At 39.2% G+C, this 13,654-nt stretch overlaps 1 protein-coding gene across 3 annotated transcripts in view; it reads right to left on the reverse strand.

The window, feature by feature from the left end:
- Positions 1-5,858: 5,858 nt before the first annotated feature.
- Positions 5,859-13,654, reverse strand: part of LOC124795951 (kelch-like protein 38) — a 152,689-nt gene continuing 144,893 nt past the window's right edge. For all 3 annotated transcript variants that reach the window (XM_047260033.1, XM_047260040.1, XM_047260047.1), the window contains one exon: positions 5,859-6,495. In XM_047260033.1, coding sequence (XP_047115989.1) covers positions 6,203-6,495 — 293 coding nt within the window. In that variant the 3' untranslated portion in view covers positions 5,859-6,202. The remainder of the gene's footprint in view (positions 6,496-13,654) is intronic.

The following is a 13,654-nucleotide window of genomic DNA, read 5'->3' on the forward strand; positions in this document are numbered from 1 at the left end:
TCAATTCCGTTCAACTGCTCTCCCAAGCCCTTTGCTGTCTCTGACAGAATTACAATGTCATCGGCGAACCTCAAAGTTTTTATTTCTTCTCCATGGATTTTAATACCTACTCCGAATTTTTCTTTTGTTTTCTTTACTGCTTGCTCAATATACAGATTGAATAACATCGGGGAGAGGCTGCAACCCTGTCTCACTCCCTTCCCAACCACTGCTTCCCTTTCATGCTCCTCAACTCTTATAACTGCCATTTGGTTTCTATACAAATTGTAAATAGCCTTTCGCTCCTTATATTTTACCCCTGCCACCTTCAGAATTTGAAAGAGAGTATTCCAGTCAACATTGTCAAAAACTTTCTCTATGTCTACAAATGCTAGAAACGTAGGTTTGCCTTTCCTTAATCTAGCTTCTAAGATAAGCCGTAGGGTCAGTATTGCCTCACGTGTTCCAATATTTCTATGGAATCCAAACTGATCTTCCCCAAGGTCGGCTTCTACTAGTTTTTCCATTCGTCTGTAAAGAATTCGTGTTAGTATTTTGCAGCTGTGACTTATTAAACTGATAGTTCAGTAATTTTCACATCTGTCAACACCTGCTTTATCTGGGATTGGAATTATTATATTCTTCTTGAAGTCTGAGGGAATTTCGCCTGTCTCATACATCTTGCTCACCAGATGGTAGAGTTTTGTCAGGACTGGCTCTCCCAAGGCCGTCAGTTGTTCTAATGGAATGTTGTCTACTCCCGGGGCCTTGTTTTGACTTAGGTCTTTATGTGCTCTGTCAAACTCTTCACGCAGTATCATATCACCCATTTCATCTTCATCTACATGCTCTTCCATTTCCATAATATTGTCCTCAAGTACATCGCCCTTGTATAGACCCTCTATATACTGCTTCCACCTTTCTGCTTTCCCTTCTTTGCTTAGAAACTGGGTTTCCATCTGAGCTCTTGATATTCATACAAGTGGTTCTCTTTTCTCCAAAGGTCTCTTTAATTTTCCTGTAGGCAGTATCTATCTTACCCCTAGTGATATAAGCCTCTACATCCTTACATTTGTCCTCTAGCCATCCCTGCTTAGCCATCTGGCACTTCCTGTCGATCTCATTTTTGAGATGTTTGTATTCCTTTTTGCCTGCTTCATTTACTGCATTTTTATATTTTCTCCTTTCATCAATTAAATTCAATATTTCTTCTGTTACCCAAGGATTTCTACTAGCCCTCATCTTTTTACCTACTTTACAAGTATCCAGCTTGAATACCCCATGTTCCCTAAGATGACAATCAATGGCTTAAATGTTTTCCTGTTGGGGCACCTTCATCCTGCAAATGTCTCCCAGTACAAACATTGAGCATGAGTGCCATTGGTGTCAGCTAATCCATACATCACATGTGCATCGACCATCTCTATAATTGTGTGCACTGCCACTGCAGGAGCCTGGCCTGTGATTAACTCTACGTAATAACCTATGTGCTTGCAAATGTCGTACATATTGCTGGAACAATTGATGTTACCAGTAAACGAGTAATGATGTACATCACATGGCAACAAGGACAAAACACTGGTGGTGCACAACGTAACAAGATGTCACCAAGAGTGCATGTTCCCCATGATTCTAATGTTCTGCTCTTGTGTGTTTCCCATGATTAAGGAATTGGAGAAAATGAGTTGTCACATGGAAACAAAGCATTTCCAGACCCATATTCATATAACATAATTTCTTTGTCTGTGTGTGATGAATGTGTTCTGCAATTTGTGCCGTACATTTTTTGTTACACTCTGTATAAGTGGGAATGTTAGCCCAATCACATAGTACAAGTTACTTAGTTGTTGAGTAGTTGTGTTGACTGGTGGATGTAAGAACTTGCAGTTTGTTTTGTATAAATAAATAAAGAAAATTACCAGGATGTGTGTGGTAGATTTTTATTTCAAGAAGTAAAAATATGAGATTTGCTAAAGAATGTATAATCCAAAAAGTACTGACCCTAGGATATCTGAAGCAAATAAATAAGATCAACAATCAGTATCAGCCTCAAATTCTTCAAGATAAGTGTTCATAAAAAAAGTTATCTTTTCACGTTCTAAAATTTCTGTACCTTGCGAAACACCTCATATAGTTGTTGACGAAAAAGCAGTTTATAACTAACAATTTGAACTATTTTATGCCAATGATGTGTTTCTACATGGAGTGTCCATTATTTGAACTACTTTATATCTTGATTGAGAGCAGGAACATTACATGTGTTGGAGGTGAGCTAGGCTCACGATATGGAGCTGGCATTTTACTGCAGTTCTTTGAGTTTTCAGATAATGCAAGAAAATAAAGTAAATTATCTGCATAATTGCAGAAAGAACTAAAAAGTGAGCTTGAAGTCACAGAAATTAACTTAGTATTGTATAAGAACAGAAGCAGTTAAATGCTTGGCTGAAAGTAGTTGAAAACAGGATTGAAAATATCAAAATAAACTTGTCTAAAGAAATAGAAAAGACATCATAAAATTTTGCTATTGTCAAAGAAGTAAAAAAAAAATGTGAAGACAAAAACTATGATCAGAAATTGGCATTGTTCAAATGTGATAGTAATGGTAAAATTTCTGTAATTGACATGAAAGTTATTGAAGCAGAAAAGACTGATACTCAATTATAACCAGAAAACCTGAGAGATCATATTACTTTACTCTACAGGGAGGAGATGTTCCCCAACATACAAAAGATAGGTAAGCTCCGCCAGACAAAAGGTCAACTTTTCAGTATTCCCACCTTTGTTACAAAGTATGGAAATGAACAAATTGTACCTAAATTCACAAAATCAAGCATCGCAAGCCCATGGAACCAACGGTGGAAAAATTCAATGACTGCTTCATACAACTTTTTAGGCACAGTCTGACACCAACTTATTTCCTGTTCAATGGGAAATATCATGAACAAACCGATGGCCCGATGACAGGCAGTCCATTGCCAACACTGAGGCCAACATATACGTGGGAAAACTTTGAAGCAAATGTATTAGAGTCTGCCAAGACGAAACCAACGTGTTTCTGTTGACACATGAACAACCCATTTGCTGTGCGGCCACATGGAACAAAAATACTATTAGAGTTCCTGGAAAGTACAAACTTTGTACGTCACATTGTATATAGACAAACCAAGCACACTGGCTTCTATATCCATGCCTGAGCTTCCAACATCTATTTCAAAAAAATTGACTGAGTACTTAGTTCATCAAACAGTGTGGCTTTTGCAGCCCAAATACAAAACACCAGAGAGAGGAGTTGGGACCAAGAGAGAGAAAGAGAAGATGTAAACAAGTTAGCTACCTTAGGCTGGCCTAATACATGGAAGGATTGGTAGACTCCTACAAAATCATGTAATTTAGTTTTTTTTTTGTTTTTGTCCTGACAACAAGGATAAAAAAATCTACTGTGTTTTGTCAAAGTTGATCTAGGTCTCCAAATGCTGGGTGTATACCTCATTCTGTGTAAATGTGGCATGTTTTACATGAGGGAGACTATTAAAACAGACAAGGAAAGCAGCCAAAAGATCAGTGACACACTACATTTAAACAACAAAGTTAGTCAGCTGTCTCAAACATAATCATGAAATGACATTTGATGAGATTAGGATCATGGTGCAAATACAAAATTCCTGCGACAGCTTAATTAATGAGTCTATCAAAATAAATATGCCAGGAAACCTAACAGTCACAGGATTCAATTTAAACAAGGGTTTATGTATTTATTAAGATATTGCTGGCCATCACACCCACCAGAGCTGGGAAATGCTGACAGAACATGAGTTACAAAGAATACTATCGTGGGCTCTGAAAAAGATAAGAGCATTAAAGGGCACAGTGGGTGTTGAAAGTTGAACTCATAATCAGCTATAAAAAGTGGCATGAGCTCAACAATACTTCTCAGTCTGGTTGGAGTCCACATAGCAAGTAAACTTAATAGCACAACTTAAGAGATCACAGCTCAGATTGGAGTGCTGGCTTTTCTCACGCTTCCTCTTAAGGCAATAAGGACACGGGTGCTGGACTAGTGCCTCTCTCTCTCTCTCTCTCCTGCTTGTAAATCTCAACATAAATTTAATTCTGCTTCTTTTTGTTTTGAGCTAGTCACACTGATTAATGGCCCACAAATCCTCAGCATCCTGACTAGCTTGGACCCCTATTTTCACAGAGGATTACATTTAGACTTTAGTTTGTTGTCTCTCTATGTTGCTTGATGTATTTCCAATATTTTTCTGTATTTCTCCATACTGTTAGTTTTCATTTTTTCTGCAAATATATTTCTAAATTTGGTAATTTAAGTTTTTTGTCTGTTGCTTCTAAATTTTGACAGTTGTTTGGATTTACATCTTTTTCAAAAATGATGAACTATTTTGCTTGGTTACACTATCTTATATAAAAAAAAGTTTTTGCTTTCATAGTACCTCTGATATTTTCTGTATATGATGGTCTAATGAGCTGCAGTGTAGCTGCTTGTCACACAACAATACAGATGACTTAATCGGTGAAAATAGTCTATTAAAATGCATGTGGCACAGGCATGCCCATCCAGACACCAGTGTCTAATTATGCATGCTGGTGTTTACCATCCCAGATCATATATGAGAAATATTGATGGCTCACCTGTTTGTTGGGATGGCACCAATATAGGAAATGTGTGTGGTGCAAACCTGGCAAGATAATTGTTGGCTGGAGCTCTTCTCATGTTATAGCTATGTTCTTTATATCAGACACTGTAAATCTTTCATTTTTTAGATGGCATTATCTCAATTCGCTCATCAGAAATATGTGAAAGCAGTCTGCCAAGTAACTACTAGTCTCTATTAACTAACTGCCCACTTGATACAAAGTAACTCAGCACATTTATCACATGAAATCTAGAACTTTTTCCTGTTGGTGCCATCAGTGTAGAAGTTTTGTTGCTGTGTTGCAGTTTACCCACTAATAGTTTTCTCAATGCAGTGTTCAGTGTTCTTTTGTCTTACCGACAACAAAACGTACGTGTGTGTGTGTGTGTGTGTGTGTGTGTGTGTGGTGGGGGGTGGGGGTTAGGATTTGGTGATACCTTCAGCTGTCACTCTCTTTATTTCATGTACAATTGTAGAATTTTGGCCTTAGGCCATTTTCAAGTATCTAAAACAGAAGCATTATACATTAGATACATTACTGACCCTTCTAATTTTTGACACAGGAACAAGTCATATCTGTAGATATACTAAATGTGTTATAATTAACTTTATGGATGATCCTGTTGTTTCAAGTATGTCCTTGCAACTATGACTGCATGTGATGCTCATAAAATAAATTACAGAGGTAATTCTTATTTTACAAGCATGTTACTTTCAAATTATAATGTGCCTAGTATATCTACAGATATGACTTGTTCCTATGTCAAAATCACAAGTGTCACTAATGTATCCAAAGTATAATGCTTCTGTTTTAGATACTTGAAAATAGCCTAAGGCTGAAATTGTGCAATCATATATGATATAATGAGAATGGCAGGAATCATGATATCTTTCAAAAAATTCATTACAGCTGCAGACCCTACTGCACTGAAAATTATAAAATGCATGTTGTTTGTCACGCACAATTACCATTATAAACTTGATTTGTATGGCTCCATTGTTTGTGGACAATGCAGTTTCTACAAACAGCAGTGTATTTACATAACAAAGAAATTCAAATTGTGTAACAACAATATTATTCCTTGTCCATTCTGTGTCAACCGTGAATCTGTCCATATCTTAATTATTGTTTGTGCAGTGTTAATGTACAGTTTTTCATGCACACTGAAATAGCTTAAGGAAACTAGACATGCCATGAATCTAAGTTAATGATCCAAATAAACATTTGTAGACAATGACTCTTTATTAGCAACTATATCAGTAATACACCAACCACTAAGCAGCACATAAACATAACTGATGTAGAAGAAAGAACCAGGTAAAAATGCTCCATGGTACATTGTTTCCATGACCCCGCAGTAAACACTATGAATGCTAAACAAATATCACATCACCCAACTTACAGAACACAGCTCAAGCAATAAAGTGTATAACAGATATAACATTATCACTTTGAAATTTTCTTTTTGTGTGAGTGACAGGCACATATTTAATGTGTGCACCAGTCAAGTTATTTGTGGTCACACCATCTTGTTTGTGATGACTCCAAAAATGTGGAAACACAGCCATTAATACAGGCACATAGGGAAACAACCAACATTACTTTTTGGATTAAAATCCACAATTCCATATATTTCATTTTCGCAGCCTTCCCACACTGTCTGAAAACATTTCTTCTTGATGTCGTATAATTCAACAGACATATGTCCACTTTCATCAGTTGAAAAAGCATATATTTTATCATGGATCAAGCACGCTCCCGAAGGCTGATTATAAAATGCTCCAACAGTTTCATGTTCTGCACTTGTCTCCGATGTTGTAATGTATGGCGAAAATTTTATCAGGTCACATGAATAGGCACCTAGAATAGAATAAATAAATTTATTGGTTACTTTGAATGTACAAGAATGGTACTGCTACCTATTTCTGCACATTAGTATTCTTCCTTGTAATAATACACTAGCAGAGTTAAAGATTATACGTAAATAAAATTATACTGCCCTAAAATTTGTGACATTTTCTCACTGATATTTTGGAAAACACCAATTAATTACATTACGTTTATTGAACCACAATACAAATTTTTGGAGTTTGCCGTAGGCAAGCATTTCTATAAATAAGCAACTGTTTCACCAATTAAAATTTTCAATATTATGATTTTACTCACAGCTGACATTTTACCAGCAACTGTAGTATATATTTTTTCAAAATAAAATTAGTTATCAGATGCACAACTGAAATATATACATTGTACTGGCTTATCAATGTTATGAACCAGTACTGAACTTCCAAATACCACAGATTAATCTGTTCAAACTAGTTAAGAGCAATAAAATATTTCAATGGTGCAGCTGATGATTGACTTTTTTTTTAAATTAACACAGCACTACCAGCAGCACTAACAAGAGCAACAGCACTGCTTGTATCACAACTCTGCTTGTATCCCAACTTTCAGTTTCATTTGAAAACTAGCTGAAATGTACCTGCTTCACTTTATCTTTCTTCCCCTACTTGTTTTCTAAATCGGACAAAAATGTGCACTTATCACTTCATTTTTATGAAATCTAACTTATTTGAAAGAATTTGTTGTAAACAAATTTATTCAGGTGCAAAGATGAATTTGTTTTGTGGTTCTACCAACATGAGAGCATGCTATGTACAGTTGCCTGTACAAGAAATGCAATTTTTTACCATCCACTGTGCCTTTGTGAGGGCATAGTAGGGAAACTGATAGAATTTAAGAATTTTATTGGGAAGCTTATACTTTTGTCTGGGCTTATACCTGTATCAATGCATTTAAAATCCAGGATGGAATGTAACAATATTGTGAAAAGAATAGTGGAGATGCTGAGTCGCAAATAGGCACAACAAAAAGACTGTCAGAATGTGAGCTTTCGGTCAACAAAGCCTTCGTCAAAAATAGACAACATAGGCGCACACACTCATGCAAACGCAACTCACATACACATGAGCACCATCTTTGGCAGCTGAAGCCAGACTGTGAGCAGCAGCAAATGATGGGAGAGGCAACTGGGTGGTGGAGGTATGGAGGAGGCTGGATCGGGGAGGGGGAGGGATAACACGGTAGGGGTGGGGGACAGTAAAGTGCTGCTTGTGGAAATGTACAGCAATGAGATGAAGAGAGGGTAGGGCAGATAGATACAGTTGGGATGTTAGATGGAAGGCAGGTGAGGGACGGGGAGTAGTGGAAAATGAGAGATGTAAAAAGACTGAGAGTGCACTGGTGGAATAGAGGGCTGTGTAGTGCTGGAATAGGAACAGGGAAGGGGCTAGATGGGTAAGGACAATGACTAATGAAGCTTGAGGCCAGGAGGGTTGTGGGAACATACAATTATATTGCATACTGCTCGGTTCAGAAAAGCTGGTGTTGGTGGGAGGAATCCAGATGGCACATATTTGAAGCAGTCACTGAAATGAACAACGTCATGTCAGGTGATGTCAGCAATGTGGTGGTCCTGCTGCTTTTTGGCCACAGTTTGTTGGTGCCCATTCATGCAGACAGACAGCTTGTTGGGTGTCATGCTCATGTAGATTGCAGCACAGTGGTTGCAACTTCGCTTATAGACCACACAACTGGTTTCACAGGTAGCCCTGCCTCTGATGGCCAGTTGCCTCTTCCGTCACGTGCTACTGCTTGCAGTCTGGCTTCACCTGCCAGAGACTGTGATTGTCTGTGTAAGTTGCATTTGCATGACTGTGTATGTGTATGTTGTTTGTTTTAGACAAAGGCCTTGTTGGTCGAAAGCTCATTTTCTGACAATACTTTTGTTGTGCCTATCTGTGTCTCAGCATCTCCCCAATAAGGTGAGTAGCAACTACAGTTTTCATAATATTGCATCAATACATTAAAATATTTTTTCTGCCCCTGACATCATATTCTATATTTCTTTATTTGTTTGTTACTAAAACTGTTTGCTCACACAACAACTCTATTATATAGGTTCTCTATAAGCCAATACATTTTTCAATGAGTTGTTGTCTGTCTCTACTATGCTGCACAACTTATTAGTTAAGACAATTTTGCTGGAGTGTGGAGCAATCTGATGTGTGCTGTTTATAATTGTATTCTAGAACATTCAAGAATACTGTAGGATGTTCAAAAACCTTAAGGGAATGTTCATAAAAGCTACAGAATATTTTAGACAAATCTTGAATTTTTTCCCCTGAAAAACACACTGAAGTGAAAGAGACAGAGGACATTCCTGGTGACCAGCGTATGACTGAGACCACTTCAAACACACTATTTCCACAACTATAACAGCTACCAGTGAACTGCCACTGTAGTTCACAATGGGGAAACCAAGGACACCAGACACAAAAACCAGCGAGTGGTCAAATAAACAACCATGAAGTGCACCAATGTTTCCACAAAGAACAACCAACATGAATCAAGAGTCAAATGATTTGTGCCACACTGAACATGGAAGAGTGGATGTAACCAGTTAAAAGCTAGTCATCAGAGTTGTTTGTGTCTCAGGTGTCATTTTTCACAGATAGAAGACACTAGAGAGATCAGGGAACCAACAGGTGAGAATAAGAGATATGGTGTCTGTACAGTTCAGTACAGGACTTCCTGACCACAATAGTAGGAGCAAGCATGAAAAAGGCACCTGAAGTTGAACACCAAGAATCTCAAAAAACTGACGGTATCCAGCATTTGTATGAATAAGCACTAACAGTGCCATTTAAGCACTGATAAAATCAAGAGTACTTTTGCACAGATTATTTGAAACAGAAATTTCTGCTGCAAAGGCCTAAACACCTTGATGAAAGCTTTGAGAATTATTCTCATTTTAAAACATAAAATAATTAATGTACTATAACATTAATATGTGCCAAAAAATGGAGCCAATGAAAAGATGATGTTCTCCAGTACAATTGAACACTGTGGAAATATATGCTATACACTATCATAATTAGAATCAGACATGGCACACACTAAGGAACTGTAGTTCAAAAATGGTTCAAATGGCTCTGAGCACTATGGGACTTATCATCTGAGGTCATCAGTCCCCTAGAACTTAGAACTACTCAAACCTAACTAACCTAAGGACATCACACACATCCATGCCCGAGGCAGGATTCGAACCTGCGACCGTAACGGTCGTGCGGTTCCAGACTGAAGGGCCTAGAACCGCTCAGCCACACCGGCCAGCAAGGAATTGTAGTCACTAATTCCTAACCAATTAAGAATAATCACACAAACATGTACAACAGCATGTGGTTGATTAGTACCTAGGTAGTAATGTCAATATAGCCTTAAGATTTATTGATGTAAATGGTTTGATATAATTACTGTCTCTGAAAACTTTAGAATGCTAATTATATTAATTACAGGCAAAGCTAATGAAAGATCCTTTCAGAATATCATACTGTATATTTTAATAAAGTTTCTTTACACTCACACACACACACATCCATCTGCACATATACAGACACAGGCTGCATTTACATATGTCTGCCTGTGTCTGTATATGTGCAGATGGATGTGTGTGTGTGCGAGTGTATACCTGTCCTTTTTTCCCCCTAAGGTAAGTCTTTCTGCTCCCAGGATTGGAATGACTCCTTACCCTCTCCCTTAAAACCCACATCCTTTCGTCTTTCCCTCTCCTTCCCTCTTTCCTCATGAAGCAACCAGGGGTTGCAAAAGCTTGAATATTTGTGTGTGTGTTTGTGTTTTTTATGTGTCTATCAACATACCAGCACTTTCTCGTTTGGTAAGTTAAAGCATCTTTGTTTATATACAGGGTGTCCCAAAAGTCTTTCCCCGATTACATAAATTGATAACTCTGGCTAGAAGTAAGATACAAATATGAAACTTGTGTCAAATTGTTTACAACTATCAAAGTTTTTTTTTTTTCTGTTTTAGGTTCGCGGGACATAAGTAGTGGATGAGGTGCAGTGCCCAAGAAGCCATGTTAACCAATCAGGAGAAGGCACAGTGTGTCCTGTGGTACCATGAGACACGATCACCAACCACGGGGCAGAGACACTTCCAGACAACTTTTGGAAGGAATCCACCTGATGTCAAGAGCATTAAAGCCTGGTATGAGGGGTTCAAGAACACAGGATCGGTTGCTGACCTTCCGAGGTCTGGTCGACCAAGAACCTCAGCAGATAGGGTGGAAGCTGTAAGGCAGTCTTTTCTGCGAAGTCTGAAGAAATCAGTGCGCAGGGCCTCACGTGAATTACAGGTGCCAAAAAGCTCTCTCCAAGACGTTTTACACAAACATTTATTGTTTCGTGCTTACAAAGTGCAAATTGTTCAGGCCTTGCAGTCGAAATGCTATCATGTATTGAGGACGATGAAGGTTAAACTGCCTTTTCCGACGAAGCGACCTTTTTTTGTCAGTGGAGTAGTGAATCGCCATAATGTGCGCATTTGGGGTTCACAACCCCCTGGCGAGGTCATGGAGTGCACCAGAGGCAGTCCAAAGGTGAATGTTTGGTGCGCGCTATTGCACGATCGAATTATCGGGCCATTCTTCTTCACTGAGGCTACCATCATATCTGCAGTTTATCTGGACATATTGCAACTGTATGCTGTTCCTCAGCTGCCTCGGTATCACTCTGATGTCTTGTTTCAGCAAGACGGTGCACCACCTCATTGGGGTTTGGACGTCCGTGCCTATCTCGATATGACCTTTCCTGGGCGATGGATTGGTCGTGATGGGCCAACAGGTTGACCTCCACGCTCTCCTGACATAAGCCCATTAGATTTCTTTTTTATTGGGTTATGTCAAGGACGAGGTCTACTGAACACGTGTACCAGATCTTGAAACCCTGCGGCAACGGATAACCACAGTCGTTGAATCGATCCCTCCAGTGATGTTGGCTAATATGTGGACGGAAATTGAATATTGCCTAGATGTGCTACGTGCTACCAAGGGTGCTCATGTGGAAGTTTATTGATGTGTGAAAAAAACTTTGATATTTTGTAAACAATTAGACACCAGTTTCATATTTGTATCTTACTTCTAGCCTGAGTTATCAATTTATGTAATCAGTGAAAGACCTTCCGGACACCATGTGTGTGTATGGGCTAACCTGGTGGCGTGCACATCATTATGTTGGCTTATACTATCTGGAAGCCATCAATACCTCAGTCTCCCTTGGGCATGCAATGGCAGTTGTACTTCAACCTATCTTTCAGTAAAAAAGGTAGGATGTGTCAGTACATGTTGCTGAACTGTATACAGGATAACAGGATAAACACCAATGTTACGGTTTTCCACAGCAATGGATACAACATGTGATCTTAACTGCATCTAATCAGTAATCACTGGGTCAGGCAGTTGTGTTGTCCTGAGATATGGTCCCTCCTTCAGGTAACTTACAGGCCATATTTCAACAGGGTAGCATCCAGCCACTTGTGAGGAATGTACAAGCAGGCCTCAGAGAACAATTGGCAGAGCAACACTACTTTCCAAGTGTTCCTGATCATTTGACAACTCAGCCATTAGTCTAAATATGTCCAGGATATGGTTTGCTGGTAATAAATTGTCATGGACATCAATCAGTCATTGTTGATGCCTCCTGCAACTGCATAAAAGTACATGAAAGTAAACGTAGGCTTCTGCTGCCATTGTCACAGTCAATAAAAATCTTCTGGGTTTGAGGCCGCATTGTCAACCACAAAATTCCTCAGGGTGTATTGCTAACTGCTGAAGGAACACTAGATTGGTTACTTATATACTATGGAGGAATGCTGTCATTGCTTATGAGGGTGAGGAGGAAGGGTGGTCCTTGCATTGCTTGTTGTCACTGGCAGAAACAGGCATTTTCCATTGGAGTTTCCTTTATTGCTTGCCATTTGTGGAAATCGGTGAATAGGAAACTGAGCAGCGACTGCAGTGTAGCGTTGTTTACTAATTGCCTAGTATCGTCTAGGGCATGTCAGCACTCTACGTGTACCCTCCGCTACTGTGTGCCTGTTGCTTTGTGAGAGCTGTCCTTCTGCAAAGCTGTCACTGTTGGCAGCCCAGACATTGGAAGTCAGTACCTGTCTTCTCTATTCATCTCGTTTGGCTACTTGGCCATTTCTATAGCCTTTCTAATCTTCCTCCTCAAACTGCTTCATCCTGCACTGTTCCTGATGTTCTGCCTCCACTGGTTTGTTGTATTGTTTGAGATGGCTATATCTCTCATATTCAGATAACCTTGTGCTTATTGGATGCCCAGTGTCACCTACATACATCAGTCCACATTCGCTCCGATTTCATAAACTCCGGCGGCACAAAAATTGTCAATTGTATCTTTCGTCGAGCCCAGACTGCCTTTTATTTTGTTGTTGCTATGAAAAATTAGCTTAATACTTGCCCGATGGAGAATTCTGCCCACACGTTCAGTGACCCCTTGTACCCATTGTAACAGGACAGTGTTCCATGCTTCGTTTTGCATTTCCCTATTGTCTTTTCCTTCGGTGCCATAGTTTTATGTATCATCTTCATGTAGCAGCCATTAGCTCCAAAAATGGACTTGAGGTTCTGTAGTTCAGCTTTGAGATTGTGTTCATCGCTGATCTTGTAGGCTCTCTTAGTTAAAGTTACCAGAGCCGATTTCTTTTGCATACGATGGTGGTGGGAGGTTGCATGCAGGTACTTATCTGTGTTGATGGGCTTCCTATAAACTCTGTGTCAATTTTCCATCTCCATGGTAAAGTGAATTTTGCTGTGCTGCTGATTGAGATGTTGGTGGGAGTTCTGAAGTTCTTCTTCCCAATGTGGCCAGATGACAAAGGTGTCGAAAAATATCATACCCAGCATCTGGGCATACTGGTGCAGACTGGAGTGCTGTTTCTTCGAACGTTTGCATAAAAATGTCTGCTGTGACAGGCAACAGAGGGGAACCCATACCTACACCGTCCATCTGCTCATAGAAATCCCCTTTCCACCTAAAATAGGTGGTTGTCAAATGGTGGCGCACTAGCTTTCCAGGCGTTCCTATAAGATGTTCTTAGTGTCTGTCACGGGTACATTCGTGAATAAAGATTTCTTGTC

This window comes from Schistocerca piceifrons, chromosome 1 (assembly GCF_021461385.2).
Source record: "Schistocerca piceifrons isolate TAMUIC-IGC-003096 chromosome 1, iqSchPice1.1, whole genome shotgun sequence".
NCBI classification, from domain to species: Eukaryota; Metazoa; Arthropoda; class Insecta; order Orthoptera; family Acrididae; genus Schistocerca; species Schistocerca piceifrons.